This window comes from Peromyscus eremicus, chromosome 6 (genome assembly GCF_949786415.1).
Source record: "Peromyscus eremicus chromosome 6, PerEre_H2_v1, whole genome shotgun sequence".
Taxonomy (NCBI): Eukaryota; Metazoa; Chordata; class Mammalia; order Rodentia; family Cricetidae; genus Peromyscus; species Peromyscus eremicus.
In genome coordinates, this window is record NC_081421.1 from 36,328,046 (window position 1) to 36,344,330 (window position 16,285).

General features: G+C 38.5%; 1 protein-coding gene across 1 annotated transcript in view; it reads right to left on the reverse strand.

Annotated features, from left to right (window-relative positions):
- Nucleotides 1-4,161, reverse strand: part of LOC131912408 (arylacetamide deacetylase-like 2) — a 30,944-nt gene extending 26,783 nt beyond the window's left edge. The window contains exon 1 of the mRNA XM_059264699.1: nt 4,024-4,161. Within this exon, the coding sequence (XP_059120682.1) occupies nt 4,024-4,161 (138 nt within the window). The remainder of the gene's footprint in view (nt 1-4,023) is intronic.
- Nucleotides 4,162-16,285: the final 12,124 nt, after the last annotated feature.

A 16,285-nucleotide genomic window follows, 5' to 3' on the forward strand; every position in this document is an offset into this window, starting at 1 on the left:
CCAGAAAAACAGGTGTGAAGCTTGTGGAAGCCTTCAGAAGAAGGGGAGGGAGGATTGCAGGAGTTAGAGGGGTCGAAGACATCAGGAGAAAACAGCCTACAAAATCAGCCAAGCAGGACTCATATGGACCCACAGAGACTGAAGCAGGAATCACAGAGCTGACATGGGCCTGCACTAGGTCCTCCATGCTTTGGTTATTGAGCTTAGGGTTTTTATGGGATTCATAACAGTAAGAGATCAGGTATCTCTGAATCTTCTTGCCTCATCTTGGGATTCTTTCCTCCTACTAGGTTACCTTGTCCAGCCTTGATATGATGGTTTGTCTTATGGCATTTTGCTATGCCATGTTCTGTTGATACCCCTGGGAGGCAGGCTCTTTTCTAAAGGGACACAATAGACAGAAGTGATCCAGCCTCACAGAATACTCCAGTCAAAACCTAACAATTATCCTGATTTTCTCAAGGTTTTGCAACGATTTCCAGCACCCCACAACAACATGAAATAGTCTAGAGCATGACACCCACATTCTCAAAAGATGGTTTATGAATATTTATTATGATTTATTTGATTTAAGGAGAGTTAGTACAAATTGTTATTTGTATGGTCAGAAAGAAAGCTGAACAAAGGAGATTAGATCCAAAGATCTCTTTATGAAAAGGAGGGATATAGAAATGATAGGATAAAAGGGTTGATTATTTAATCTAATTTTAAATGAAAAGAACAACTACTAGTCTTAAATATTTTACATTGGTGTGGATATTTATATATTGATACAAATTTAAAGTTAATTTTGTTACAGTGTAAGTATATTTCTACTCTTGTTTGAGGTATTATGTCTATGCAGCTTATTTAAAATTGTAATGTATAATTAAGAAATAAAGATTAGCAATCATCTATAATAGTCAAACTTATATTCATATTAGGTATGTTTCCAAGGTAATACACAGATGTATTTAAATAGGTGGTTTTCAAACACTTCTGTAGTGGGTAGCTGTTCCAGCTTTGACCTGGAAGTATTACCCCCATTGAGGCTTCTGGTAACTGTCATGCCTACCTATGGCCTGCCCCGGAGGTGGGGCTGAGACAAGATCTGGATGTGCTGGTCTTCTGGTTCCTGGTAATCCTGGCTTTTGGATGGTAGACTGAGCAGAGTTCTCTGGAGAACACCATTGGTCTGCCCTGCACCTCTCCTGCACCTGTAGCCTATCCCTTTATTTGTTGTAAGTTACCCCCCAAATAAACCTCCCTTTTAACTACGTGGAGTTGCCACCAATACACTTCCAAGACTTACAGAATGTGGCATTTAATATGTTTAATAACCTAAGGCTTTTCACGTCAGTGAGACATGTCTGCTCCTGGCAATACCAATCTAATTCAGAGAAGATGATGGGCATCAAAGAAACTCCATATAGTGTTTGCTTTCTTTGTGGCAAAAAGATAGCCCCTGGGCAAGAAACTGCCCTTGCCTCGACTTCAGACAGTGTACTGTCTAAAGTGGCCCAGCAGGATGCAAAAAGAGTCAACTTCCAAACTTTGACCAGACAAAGTAGAAGAGTCCTTCAAAATTCCTTGCTTCTCAGAAAAGTCCGTCAGATATACTAGGCCTGTGAGCCAAAGATGTATGCCCCAGTGTTACAGAAGAACTTAGGGTAACTGTCCAGGTAGGCAGATGTCCCTGTCATTGGTAACATTTCATCTTTCTGGGGTCTTTGATGGAGTTAAAGGCTAGATAGCCATAGTCAAAGTGTTCCTTAGTTACGATAAAAGGTAAATTAAGTATGAACTTTAGAGTCATTTCACATACATAGCTCGCTCACTGTATAATTCTTTGCACAGTTCCTTCTCATTTCATACCACTCTTTACACAGTTCCTGTATATATCAGCAGCTCTTTCACATAGCTTTCTCTCTCTCACACACATATTCACTCACACACATGTATTTCTTCCCCATTATTCACTCTCTCTTTGCTCATTCATTCATTCATTCATTCTCTCACATTTCTCTCACCTTCCCAAACACTTCTTTTTCCTCTTCATGTCTCACTCAGCACACACACACTTCATTCACATTCTTCATGACTTCCTCTTCTACATTCCTGCTGCCCTCTCTTAACCAAACTCTGGACAATTATATTACTTTTCATGGTTCAACCTATGCTCATAACACAAAATAAGTCACGTAGTTTCTCTTAGGCTAGTAATGTCACATTGATCCATGCACATAGCTCTAAGTTGATGAAGGGTCCCAGACAGTAAACAATTGACTGAACCTTGAGTCTGAGACTGGGATTACATGCAAAAATCAATTACTTAGGAAGTTATGACTAATAAAGTTGCTTCTACTCTGACCTTGAATCAGCAACAAACACCTGGAAATGGACCTTGTTATTTGTCTTTAGGGGCAACCAGATTGCTTTGAATCTACTCTGAAGTCTAAAGTTAGCTTTCTGTGTAATAGGCTGTCTTTGTGACTGAGAATCCTAAATCAGTCTGAGCAATGTAAAATATAGGCAGAAATTATCTTCCTGATCATCACAGCTATATGTGTGCCCAACAAGTATAAAACACAACCCAAGGGCTGTGGAAAGAACCCCACAGCTGTTCTTATTAGGGAGGCACAACAGTGGTACCCGAGAAAGTTATGGACAGAAAACAACCAGTCATTTACAGTCAATAAATGCATAGTTTTGCTAAGTGGGGCCCCCAACAGGGACTCATGTGACTGGTGGGTCAGCCTGTTAAACACTACTTGTCATTATTGTACATTCACATGACACCCTGCAACAGTGCATGAATTTTCAATAAAAATATCACTGAGTTTCACTGTACACAATATAAAACACTTTAAAACTAGACTGATCTCAAATTACGTATGAATTTCATAAGCTGACTCTTTCTTTTAATCTGTGGATGATTTAAAAAAATTTTTTCATTCTCATTTTATGTGCATAGGGTTTTGCCATGGGTGTTGGGTCCCTTGGAACTGGAATTACAGACAGTTGTGATCTGCCATGTGGGTGCTGGGAATTGAACCCAAGTCCTCTGGAAGAGCAGTTGGTGTTCTTAACCACTGAGCCACTTCTCCAGCCCTCATCTGCTGACTCTTTATATTCATGTATAAAGTATGAATAACAGTAACTTTTCAAAGTGAAATTATACTAAAGAGATCTGAGAAAATACAATAAATTCCACTATCACTTCTGCATGTTATTAAAAAACACTTCATCTAGTTATAAAATATACTAGTTGTGTTAATTTATAATGACAGCGTCATTATCATCAGAGGGAAACTGCTCCCATAGTTAATACTGAACAATGTACCCCAATCAAAATTCATTTGGAGGCCTCAATAACACAAAGAATACACAAAGTTCTGTGAACAGAAAGCTTGAGAACAACATTAAAAAAGAAAATCACTAGAATGTTAAATGATTAAATACAACAAAATCTTAAACTTAATGGACATAAAAGAGTGAGTTTTCCAAGACTGTAGGATCCTAGGCATTGTTTAAAGCATCAAACATATCCTAACTTCCTAGCAATTCCCAAATATTCTTTTCAGATAATACTATTGCTTTTATTCTGTTGTTGACATATGGTCACTATATGTAGTGGTTTAGCAAACACTTTCTGTCTTCCTGTTTGTAGACAATCAGTTAAGCATATTAGTGATTAAATATACAGCAATATTATCTGGTTTACAAATCATAAAGAAAGCCAAGTGGTGGTGAATACCTTTTATCACTGTATTCAGGAGGCATAGGAAAACAGATATCTGAGTTCAAGGTCTGAGTTCAAGGCCAGTCTAATCTACAGAGCGAGTTCCAGGACAAACAGAATTATACAGAGAAATTATGCCTTGAAAAATCAAAACCCAACCCAAACCAAAACAACCAACAAAACAGACAAAAAAAAATGAAGAAAAAAAAAAAGAAAACTGAAATCTCTTTCAAACACTTTAAATAAGTTTCAAATATGCTTATAGCATGGCATCCCAATTCCCCAGTAAAAAAACATATTACCGCAAGTGAAGTTATTTTTATAAGAACATCTGCCAATCTCACTCTCCAAGGTTCTTCAATATTTTCTGGAAGAGGTGAATAAACACAATAAGCAAATAGAATACAGGAGAATCCGAAGCACAGTGTTTTGTACCCCATGATAAATCTTTACCAAACTTATGTGTGGTAACAGTCAACAGCATCTCATATATAGACTAGGGAGTGGTAGGACAAATGTAGGTGTACTGTCTGATATAAAATGATAGTGTTAGCAATAGTGACTTGACATTCACTTCTCAGATCAAGCCACAGATGAATCTGGTTACTCAACAGCACAACTTTGTGAAATAGAAGTTACGACAGAATATCTAATAAAGTGTGCAACAATGGCATAAACTTGTGAGATCAGTGAGCTCCTCTTTCATCACATAACACCAGCAGAGCAGAAGCATTTAGGACCCTGATTAGAGCACACCAAAAAAGGACCAAATGATCCCTTTGTTCTCTCGCTATTTTGCAGAGTAGTGATTAGTTTAAAAACAAGGTAAAATGATAGATATCATTTATTCACCCTTAAGGCTAACACCTACACCACAGATCATCAAGACACAGCTGTACCAATCTTGGGCATATATCATAATGATGCTGAATCATACCACAAGGACACTTGCCCAACTATGTTCATAGCAGTGTTATTTGTAATAGCCAAAACCTGGAAGCAACCTAGATGTTCCTCAACCAAAGAATGGATAAAGAAAATGTGGTACAATACACAATGGAGTCATGAAATTTGTAGGCAAATGGATGGAAATAAAAGATATCATCCTGAGTGATGTAATTCAGACCCAGAAAGGAAAACGTGCTGTGTACTTCCTCATATGTGGGTATTAGGTGTAAAGTAAAGGATAACCAGGCTACAATCGACAGCTCCAGAAAGGCTAGGTAATAAGGAAGGGTCAGAGGACAGGGAAATAGAAGAGATCTCCTGGGTAAACTGGGCATAGCGGATGGGGGCTCGGGAAGAGACTCTGGGATGGGAACATGAGGAATTGAGTTGAGCAGGTAGGGGGCAGAGCTGAGGGGGAGAGTAATGAAAGAGATGTGTCTATGGGTCGGGGGCATTTCAGGGTTAGGGAGAAACTGGTACCAGGGAAACTCAGAGGAATCCACAAGGATGATCCAAGCTATGACTCCTAGCAATAGTGGAGAGGGTTTCTGAACTGACCATCTCCTGTAATCAGATTGGTGACCACTCTAATTTTCATCAGAAACTTTTATCCAGTAACTGATGGAATCAGATGCAGAGATCCACAGCTAAGCCCTGCACTGAGCTCCTGGAGGAAGTCCTGTTGAATAGAGGGAGGAGGGATTGTAAGAGCCAGAGGAGTCAAGACCATGATGTGGGAACCCACGGGGACAACTGATCTGAGCTCTTGGGAGATCAAGAGCACTGGACCAACATCTAGGGAGCACACCTGGGACCTTGCTAGGCCCTCTTCGTGTGTGTGACAGTTGTATAGCTTGAGCTCTGTGTGGGGCTCCTAGCAGTGGCATCCAGATCTGTCCCCTGGTGCTTGAGCTGGCTTTTGGAAGCCTATTCCTCATGCTAGATTGCCTTGCTCAGTCTTGATTCAGGGAGAAGAGCTTGGTCCTGCCTCAACTTGAAGTGCCATGCTTTGTTGAGGCCCATGGGAGGCCTGCCCCTTTCTGAATATAAGAAGAAGTGGGTGGGGCTGGTGAGGGTAGATGGGAAGCAGGGGGAGGGGATGGGAAGAGAGGAGAGAGAAGAAACTGATCAGGATAAAAAAATTAAGGAAAAATTTTAATTAATTAAATTAAAAAAGGAAATTGAAATCTACTCAGACAGTGATCTTTAGAGGCAATTACAAATGAAATTACTATTCTTTTCCAAATTGAAAATGAACTCATCTAAAAGCCAACTTTTGTATGTGGCTTACCATCTATTAAACTTAAAATTTGTAGATTCATACAGTTACTGTATAATCATGGGAAAACTATATACCGATTAAACAAACACTTGTTGCATCCTGGTAGTCCATATAATCAGATTAGATAAAAGATTTTAAAAATTGATTATAACTTGGCATTTGTCAGTTCCTTTGTGAAAGTTCTTCACTTATCCATGTTTTGCCAGATCTGCCATAGAGTACTTTCCTCCTAAGAGGGCCCTCCCACCTTCCTCAATAACTGGTAGGCAGAAGCTGTTCCTGGCACTCTTAATTGTTGCATGTCGCAATCTTTACTCAACCCTGCTTTGATAACTGTCTTTATATGAGAATATAGGTAAAAAGCCACTCTCCAATTCTGGGAAGAAGAGGGAAATGGTAAATGTCTTTAGATATCAAGATGCCTTAGTTCTACAGCCATAGGAAACTACAGAGGCCCAGTACAACCTCCAAAGGTCTGCACCTAGCAGCCCTTCTGCTGGTTGGGTTTTACTCCCCATCATTCTCTGGCTTCCATTGCTACTAGAAATACTGGAATGATATTATTGATGATTTGAACATTTTAAGGCCAGGCTGAAGCTGCATGGCTCAGATTTTTCTATAGGGTTTGGGAGAGCATCCCAGCTGCTGATGTAAAAATCTGATCACTGCCGGGAGTTTTCACCATGCAAAATGGGACAAAGGGTGTGGTAGAAATTCAGATCTCCCACTCTCTCACTATCTTTCCTCTTATGTGTATTTCTGGGATGTTTGTCTACAGTCAGTGGGATGTAGTCACATGGATTTATTTCATGGTTTCTATTGTAATATTTGAATACTTTTATCTACATGGATGTTTTTCTAGACTATATCAGGCTAATTTTATTCCTATGGCCCTACCCTAGGCAAACTCTAGCATGGGGAATTCATCAAGAAGTGTTCTTTTTCCTAGAATTATTTTAGCTATGCAGGGTATTTTGTACTTCTTAAGAACTTAAGATGATTTTTATCTATTTCAGTGGAGAATGACACACAGTTTTAATAATCTGCATTGAATCTTCTTTTGGCCTTTGTAAAATGGCCCTTTCCCAGTAGCAATTATTGATATCCTTAGTCATATTTGTTTTTTCTTTAGTTTCTCAGTTTCTTTAGTGTTTTAATCATTTATTGTAAAAGTCTCTCAATTTCACTGTTAAATGAATCACAAGGTATTATTATCTCAAACTATTGATGATGGGATTATTTCACTGATTTATTTCTCAAAACGATTGCCAGTTGTAGAGGAAGGCTACTGATTATTGTACTTTTATTTTGTCTCCTTCCATTTAATTGTATATACTTTTTAGTTCTCAGTGTTTTCTGGTAGAGTATTAGGCTCACTTACATGTCAAATCATGTCCCCTGCAAATAAGGAGGCTTTGACTTCTCATTACTACTCACATCTCTTTTATTTGTTTATCTTGTCTTATTTTTCTAGTGAAGACTGTAGCATTAAATTAAATAAAAATATAGAAATTTCATGCTCTTCTCATTTTTCCACAAATGTCTTTTTTATATATCCTTTATTTTGTTGAGATGTATTTATTTCCATTTAAATAATTTTATCATGAATGGTGTTATGCTTCATCAAAATCTATTTTTCTACCTACTAAGAAAACCCTATGATTTCTTCCCTTGAATTCATTTGCATTATTTACAACATGTAATGATTTATGTGTATTGAAACATACCTTCACCTCTACAATGAAGTCCTCTTATGGTGAGTGAACTTTTGCACGTGTCCTTGAATTTGGTTTACAAGTATTTTAGAAATATTTAATCAGGGACATTAGTTTGTCATTTTCTTTTTTGTTTCCATGGAATCTTTAACTGATTTTGGAATTGTATGGTACTAGTTTTTGTCAAGTTGACACAAACAAGAGCCACCTTGGAATAGGATACCTAAATTGAGGAATCAGTTCCATAACATTAGCTTGTGGCCATGTCTGTGAGACATTATCTGAATTAATTATTGGTCGAGAGGCAAACAACTGTGGGCCACACTATCCCTGGGCAGGTAGTCTTGAGTTATATAAGAAAGCAAAATGAGCAAATCATGGAAAGCACGCGAGTAGGCAGCATGCCTCCATGGTCTCTCATTCAACTGAAGCCTCCAGGTTCCTGTGTAGAGTGCTTAGACTGGATTCCCTCAGTGATAACACACACAGACACAGACACAGACACAGACACACACAGACAGACAGACAGACAGACAGAAAGACACACACACACAGACAGAGAGAGAGACAGAGAGAGATGAGGGAGAGAGAGAGATGTACACAGGCACCCACAAAAACATAGTTAGGTTGCTTTTTATCAATTAATTTTTCACAGCAATAGGAAGCAAACTAGAACAGAAATTTCTACCTGTGAGTGGGATATTTCTGTAGTGTTATATGGAGAATGGGGTGGGGAGTTTGGAGCTCTGGGCTAAACTATGCCGTTGATTGTTCAAGGATTAATCATCTGTTATGACAGGGAGATAGGAGTGTTGATTGAGGTCCAGATGAAGGAGGCTTGCCTTGTGAAGTTTCTGAGCAAAGCAAATAGTATATCACAGTCAGTTATATGATATTTTGATGAGCAATCTGTGGGAGTGAAAGCTTTCCTTTATTGGATAGCTGGTGCTTGGGCAAAGCCTTCCCCACAGACTGAGATCAACCTGGTGGACTCAGTCCAGGTAGGTCCAGTCCCCTCCTCCCAGGCTGAGCCAAGGGACCCTGCATAGGCCTCAGGTTTCAAACAGCCAACTCATGCAATGAGCACAGGACCCGGTGCCACTGCCTGGATGCCTCCCAAACAGATCAGGCCAATCAACTGTCTCACCCACTCAGAGGGCCTGATCCAGTTGGTGACCCCTCAGCCATTGGTTCATATTTCATGTGTTTCCGTTCGTTTGGCTATTTGTCTCTGTGCTTTATCCAACCTTGGTCTCAACAATTCTCGCTCATATAAACCCTCCTCATTCTCGCTAATTGGACTCCCAGAGATCCACCCGGGGCCTAGTCATGGATCTCTGCATTCAGATCCCTCAGTAGTTGGATGAGGTTTCTAGCATGACAATTAGGGTGTTTGGCCATCCCATCACCAGAGTAGGTCAGTTCGGGCTGTCTCTCGACCATTGCCAGCAGTCTGTTGTGGGGGTATCTTTGTGGATTTCTGTGGGCCTCTCTAGCACTTTGCTTCTTCCTATTCTCATGTAGTCTTCATTTACCATGGTCTCCTATTCCTTGTTCTCCCTCTCTGTTGTTGATCCAGCTGGGATTTCCCGCTCACCCAAGCTCTCTTTCCCTCGACCCTCGCCCTTCACTACCCCTACTCATGTCCAGGCTGTTCATGTAGATCTCATTCCATTTCTCTGTCATTGGGCGATCCCTGTGTCTTTCTTGGGGCCAATTCCTTTTCAGCTTCAACTGAATATTCACCTCAGACTATTTAGGTCCTTTCCCCTTCTAGGATACAAGGCAAATTTATCCATTCATCGGGACTTACCCCAATAGTGGGCCATAAATTGTAAATGTCTCCTAGCAATCCTTAAAAGACATTGAGAGTCAAAAATCAATCTCTGGTGATTTGATCTTTTTGGGGTCTATTTTTTTGTAGATCTATTTTATATCCTAAATAAGTAATAGGACCTACTCTTAGTATTTTTTCAAGAGCAATTTGTAATCCTCAGTGAGGCGAAACTTTGCTTCTTTGAACATGTTTTGTAAAGTATCTACTTTTTAATCAGCTAATAAGATATCCATATAATGGTAAATTGTGGAAACTGGACATGCATTATTTCCAATTGTTTTTGCACAAATATTGGCACAGGGTGCAGCTATTTAACATTCCCTATGAGAGAATCTTCTATTGATATCTCTTAACAGGCTGAGAATTATTATAAGTGGGTATTGTGAAGGCAAATTTTTCACTATCCTCTTCTTATAGAGGTATAGTGAAAAAACAGTCTTTTAAGTCAATAACTATAATAAGCCATTTTTTAGGCAATAGAAAAGGCAAAGTCATCCCAGGTTGTAGAGAGTCCATCAGCTGAATTACTTTATTTGTGGTTCTCAGCATTCTCCATAATAACAAATACAGGAGAATTCCAAGTGCTGGTTGATTCTTTAAAAGTCAAGCATTTAGCTGCTCCTGAACAAACTGTTCTAAGACCTGTAGCTTCTGTGATGTCATAGGCCACTGCCCAACCCAGACATGTTTGTCAGTTAGTGATTTTAAAGATAGGGCCATTGGTACCTCTTAAAGTTCAACGGCTGTTATGCCCTTTTTTTGTACAGCCTGAATAGTTGGTGACTGCTTTTTTATAATGTCTTATAATAGTATTCCCAGAAACATGAATTGGTCTATGGTCTGCTTCCAAGATTGGAGTATTAATCTGGGTATTCCATTGCTGTAACAGATCATGACCCCATAGATTCACTGCTACATTAGCCACATATGGCCTCAGCCTTCCTTTCCATCCTTCTGACCCTATGCATTCAACTCACCTCATTCTTTGTTTTACCTGAGATAGGGTTCCAATCCCTAGGAGCTGAACATCTACCTCCTGAAGTGGCCAATTTGAATGCCATGATTCTGGTGTAATTATAGTCACATCTACTCCTGTCTCCAGAAAGCCTTCAATTATAATGTTATTTATTGATACCCTTAGCTTTGGTCTTTGTTAATTTATGGAAATCTGCTAAAATATTTGTTTTATGGTTGGGCATCAGATAATGTAAGAAATCCATGGATATCTGGGAAGAAGACTTATTGATTAAGGGATGAAAGGGTGATCACACACTCACAAATATAAAATGAAGTGATGCAATTGCCTCTTTGTCTCCCAGGGAAAGATGTAGAAAAACTCCAAAACAGTTCACTGAACCATGCATCAGGAAGCCTTCCATATCCAAGAGAGATTGTGAACCCCTCCATTTTCCCTTTTAAGAGGTCATGTAGGCAGGCAAGAAGCACTGCCTCTATCAGGCCAGATAGCCCAAGGTCATGGGCAGAGTGAATTAACCTGCAATTCTTACCAACCTATATAGCTTAAACACTAAAGCTTCACATTATAAAAATAGATAATCTGTAAAAATATGTGCAGCTTAAGGACAATGATATCGAAATTGTAACATTATAGAAAAATACCTTAATCAGAGGTAGAAATGTATATTCTTAATTTGCATCAATATGCAAAATAATATCCTAAACAGAAGTAGAAACATACATACAGTATGGCAAAATAATTTCACATTTGTATCAATATACAAAAATGTTTTAAACAGAAGTTGGAAAACATGTACAATATGACAAATACAGTTTTGACTTTGTATCAGTATACAAATTATCTTAAACAGGAATAGGAAAATAATTTTATATTTGTATCAAAATACAAGAACCCATACTAATGCAAATTATCTAAAATTGACAATTGCTATTTCAGTTTACAGGTAGATATAATAACCTATCTTATTATCCTATTTATCCCCCTTTTTTTCTATTCCAAAAGAGATTCCTGAGTCTGAACTTCATTTTTCTACCACCAACCTTATAATAACTTATAAACAAACCCTAACTCAGTACTGGGTCAAGCAGCATGGGACAGCTTGCAGTTGGTCTCCATTGCCACCCTGGGCAGAAGGACAAGACAGTGGCAGCTGGACCAGCAGGATCAGCAGTGGCATCTTCCTTATTCTGTATCAGTGAATGTATTATTTCCATTTTATACCTTAATAAATTCTTGAGAGCCTTGAACAGACTCTTGTGGATTCTCATAACAAGTGGGGCTCAACATTGTGTTTGTGCCCCACATTGGGCGACATGTAATGCAACAATCCAGAGAGGTCTATTATTAATTTATTGAGAGGGTGTAATGTGGATACAGACTCACTAACAGAGAACAAGGAAGACACCGCTAATAATCCTGCTGGTCCAGTTACCATTGTACTGTCCTGCCCCTGGTGGGGTGGGGACCTGCAAACTGCTCCATGCTACTTGACCTGGTCCTGGCCACTCAAGAGCACAAATGATGACTCTTCCTTAGCACTTCAGAGGTCACATATTCAGACAAAGCTACACACTAGGGCTTGTACCCCAAAGTCATTGATGAACAGAACAAAGTCCCACAACAGAGTGTAGTGTAGAAGTCTCTCTTATGGTAACTTTTGAATGCATGAGGGGACATTGAGAGCTGCTGAGGTTCAACACGATGTGGCAGTTTCAGAGTCTCTCTGCAAAGGTCAGGACAGTCATAGGTGAGGATGAAGCTTTTGTTGCAGTGGAGACCACAGGATACTGAGAATGCCAGGTTCCAAAAGTGTTGGTTATCTGTATAACAATCATTCTGCTGTTGTGCCAGTATCCATATCTTGCTATACCAGTGATGACTGTAGCTCACAAGTTTCTTTCCAGTAGTGTACATGAAAACCTGAAGCATGGTGGAATCTAGCCAGCAGTGCAGAAGCTTGTAGATCAGCACTAGCTTGATTTCTCCATGCCCTATGACTCAAATTTCTTCAGCAATAGAGTCTCACCATCAAGTTCTGGAGTGTATCCAAGAGCAATTGCAAAAGGCTTTAAGGTTTGGGGTGAACTATAGGAGCCACTGACTACCACTTTGGAAAGAGTCCTCCCTTACCTGGCACTGATTCTTTTCATTGATAGATGATGGTGTCTGGAAGGACCATTGTTTCCCTGATATATGACAACTCCATTTAAATTCTTTTCATAGTAAGTATATATTTTAGGAAGCTTCTAAAACAGTAGATTTCTATAAGGCATATGAAAGGTTTTGTTTGTTATCCCTCCTCATACTCCCTCCTTAGCCTGCCCATTGATCCTTCACTCTATAAACCCTTCCTATTTCATATCTCTTTCCCGCTTCATATCATCTGTTTTCTCGAAATCCTTCCATAGCCATATCAGTTTTCTGATTTCTATGTGTACACCAGTTTAAATACATTTACTAAAGATTAAAAACAAAACCATGCACATATGCATGAAGTGTGTTTCTGGGCCTGAGTTACTTCACTCAGAACCATTATTTCAGGAATCATCCACTTACTTATGGATTTCATAATTCTATTTTTTAATGGAGTGATATTCCTTTGTGTATATTTCATTATCAATTGATCAGTTAATGACTATCTATGCTGATTCCATTTTTTTTGTATTGAGAATAGAGTAGCAATGAAAATGGATAAAGAAGTGTATTTTGGGTAGGATATAGAATCCATTTGAAATATGTCCAGGAATGGTATGGATGGATCATATGGTAGATATATTTTTAGATTTTTGAGGAAACTTCATACTGATTTCCACAGTGGTTGTACCAGTTGGTGGTTGCTCCAACAGTGAATAAGTATTTCCCTTTCTCCATTCCCACTCTAGCATTTCCTTTTGTTTATTTGCTGCTCTTAGTCATTCTTATTGAGGTAATGTGAAATCTCAAGGTATTTTTTGTTTTGAGTATTCCTCACAAACAAGGATGTTCAAAAAGAAGTTCTCTGCCATTTGTCCAGTTGTATTTTTTCTCTTGAGAACTCTATTTAGTTACAGGCCCAGGTAGTAAGTGGGTTGTTTGTGTTCTTGGTTTGTTTTGTTTTGCTTTGTTTTCATTTACATAGGCTAGAACATGTACTAATCATAATGATTCCTTTTACTAATTGGGGTTTGACTTGCTCTCTCTTTTCTTTTCTTTTTTTTTTTTTTTTTGTTCTGGTTTTTTGTGACAGGGTTTCTTTCAGTGAAACCAGTATCCCTGATTATACTGAAACTCACCCTGTAGTCCAGGCTGGCCTCAAATTCAGAGATCTACCTGCCTCTGCCTCCTAAATGCTGTGACTACTTGCTCTTCTTAATTCAGGTTTCAACAGTACATCATTAAATAGTTTCTGAATGTATGCACTTAAAGCAATTTATAACTATCTTTGTTTTGTACAATAAGTTTCCTTTATGTTTTGTTTTTAATTTCATTTGATTCTATAATAATTTATTTTGTTACTGATTTAAATTTTTTTCAGATTATGTGTTAATTGTTGCAACATTTCTTCTCCTTCCAACCCTTCCCATAAACCCCTTCCCACTATCTTTCAATGCACTGGCCTCCAGATAATCTGAATCTGATAGAAGAGAAAGTGGAGAATATTCTTAATCTAATTAGCACAAGAAGAGACTGTCTAAACTGTACACCAATAGCACAGACACTAAGCCCAACAATTAAAAATGGGACTTCATGAAACTGAAAATCTTTACTATGACAGAGAACATAATCATTTGGAAAAAAGTGACAGGCTACATAATTGGAAATGATCTTAAACAATTGCACATCTGATAGAGTGTTAATATCCAAAATATATAAAGAATTGAAAATGACCTCAAGAAGACAAATAATCAAATTAAAAAATTGAATACAGTTTTGTGTCCCAAACTGCCTTTCAAATAGAAAGAAAGGGGCTACAGCCATCAGATGAGTGATTGTCTCCTGCTCTGTGGAGCCCCATTTTACTTCCATAGTCTCCCATTTATCCACATTCCCAGAGAAAGGGACCAAGTCTGGGGACATCAAAAGTGTGGAGTTTTCTGTAAAAGATCCGCTTAGAAACAAACCTACATCACTCCTCTTAGGGGAAGTATTTGGATTCTCAGAGATAAGAACAGTTTGAGTCCCCTTTCCAATCATGGACCTACTTCAGTAGAGCTGACTTAGTGGCCATGAGCATCTTTAGTTATGTTTAGCATAGAGAGTTTTTCTCTCTCTTCCAGGTTCAAAAGGATAATTTTGCTAGATATCGTAATCAGAGTTGGCAGTTACTATCTTTCAGTTGGAATATCTCATTCCAGCTTCCCTTGAAACTTAGTTTCTGATGAGAAGTCTGCTCTTCTGTTGGGTTTCATTTTACACATAAGTTGTCACTTTTGTCCTGTTTATTCTATTGTCTGTTCTGTATACTTGGTGTTCTCATTATAATTTGATATAAGGAGGTTCTTGTCCCATTGGGATTGGTTCAAACTTGTTAAACCAGTTTGTGAGCAGGCAGTGTCTTCTTATTCCAACAGACTGCTTGTTGGGTTGTTTTCTGCCTGGGCATCAGCAGGTGTCAGTCTTCCCTCATGAAATTCCTAGCTATTGTGTACATTGCTTCTCCAGGACATCTCCTTCCTCCCAGCACTAATCTCCACTGTTTTGTTCATGTGTTAGCTAGACTGGATTCCAGGTACAGATTTCAATGTCTGAGGTCCTGACATTGCCAGACCCACATCTGAATGGATGGAAAATTCTCTCCTCTTTTCTATTGTTGGTGCTCTGAGTTTGAGTCTATTGTTTCCCTTGTAAATCTCATGTTTAGTATTTTTCTATTTTATCTAGTCTGTCATGTCTGCTGATTACCATGAGCATACATGGCCTTTTCAGGCCTCTCATCTTTTCTTAGAAAGACTTATCAGATTAGCCTGTTTCTTTCACATTTGTGCCTATGTAGAAGAATGTCATTTCTCCCAACTGGCCACCTTCTCTCACATAGGCAACTCTTACATATGAGTGAATCAACTATGAGTGAATCATAGTTGAGATGAACAAAAATGTTCAAGCTGAAGAAAAACCCTAATGAAAATGTGTTTGGAGATGAAAGTCACATTTCCAGCTAAATCCATATAACATACTTAGCTTCCATTTCAGAAGGTTTATTTGGCATTAAAAAAAAGCATAAGCAAGTTCAAACAACCATGCACAAGAAGCAGAAGCATTAGGACATAAGAGAATTAAACATTAATTTCAATTCTTCCCAGTCAAAACGCAGATATTTATGAGCTGATTTGTGCTGACAGGAGCATGGGTCCCATCATCATAGGGAAGCAAACAGGTCTGGAAATCACCAACAACTCAGATAACTCCCTGGATATGCAGCCTATGTGTGCACAATGATTCACTACAGAAATTCAAGAGTATACTATAAATAACTCCACCTGCAATCTACAGCTGGCTGTGTACTATCATGCATCAAGAGACACTCTTTGTCTGTGAATGCAATCCACGTACGCACCTTCAAGTTTGATATTACAAAAGTGTAAACATTTATTTAAGCTTTAGGAATAATTTACAATCCAGATATTAATCTTTTCCTCCAATACACAAAACATTTTTGTAAAAAGCAGTATATAATTTTCATGGAAAGTATGTGAAAAGAACAATTAACTTAGTTTACCTAGAGCAGACCAAAATCATGTATGGACAAAACATGACTGGAAAAAACATGGCAGAAGTACAGTATAAAGCTTAGTCCATAAGAATGTCTTTGTAATAGTTCTTTATC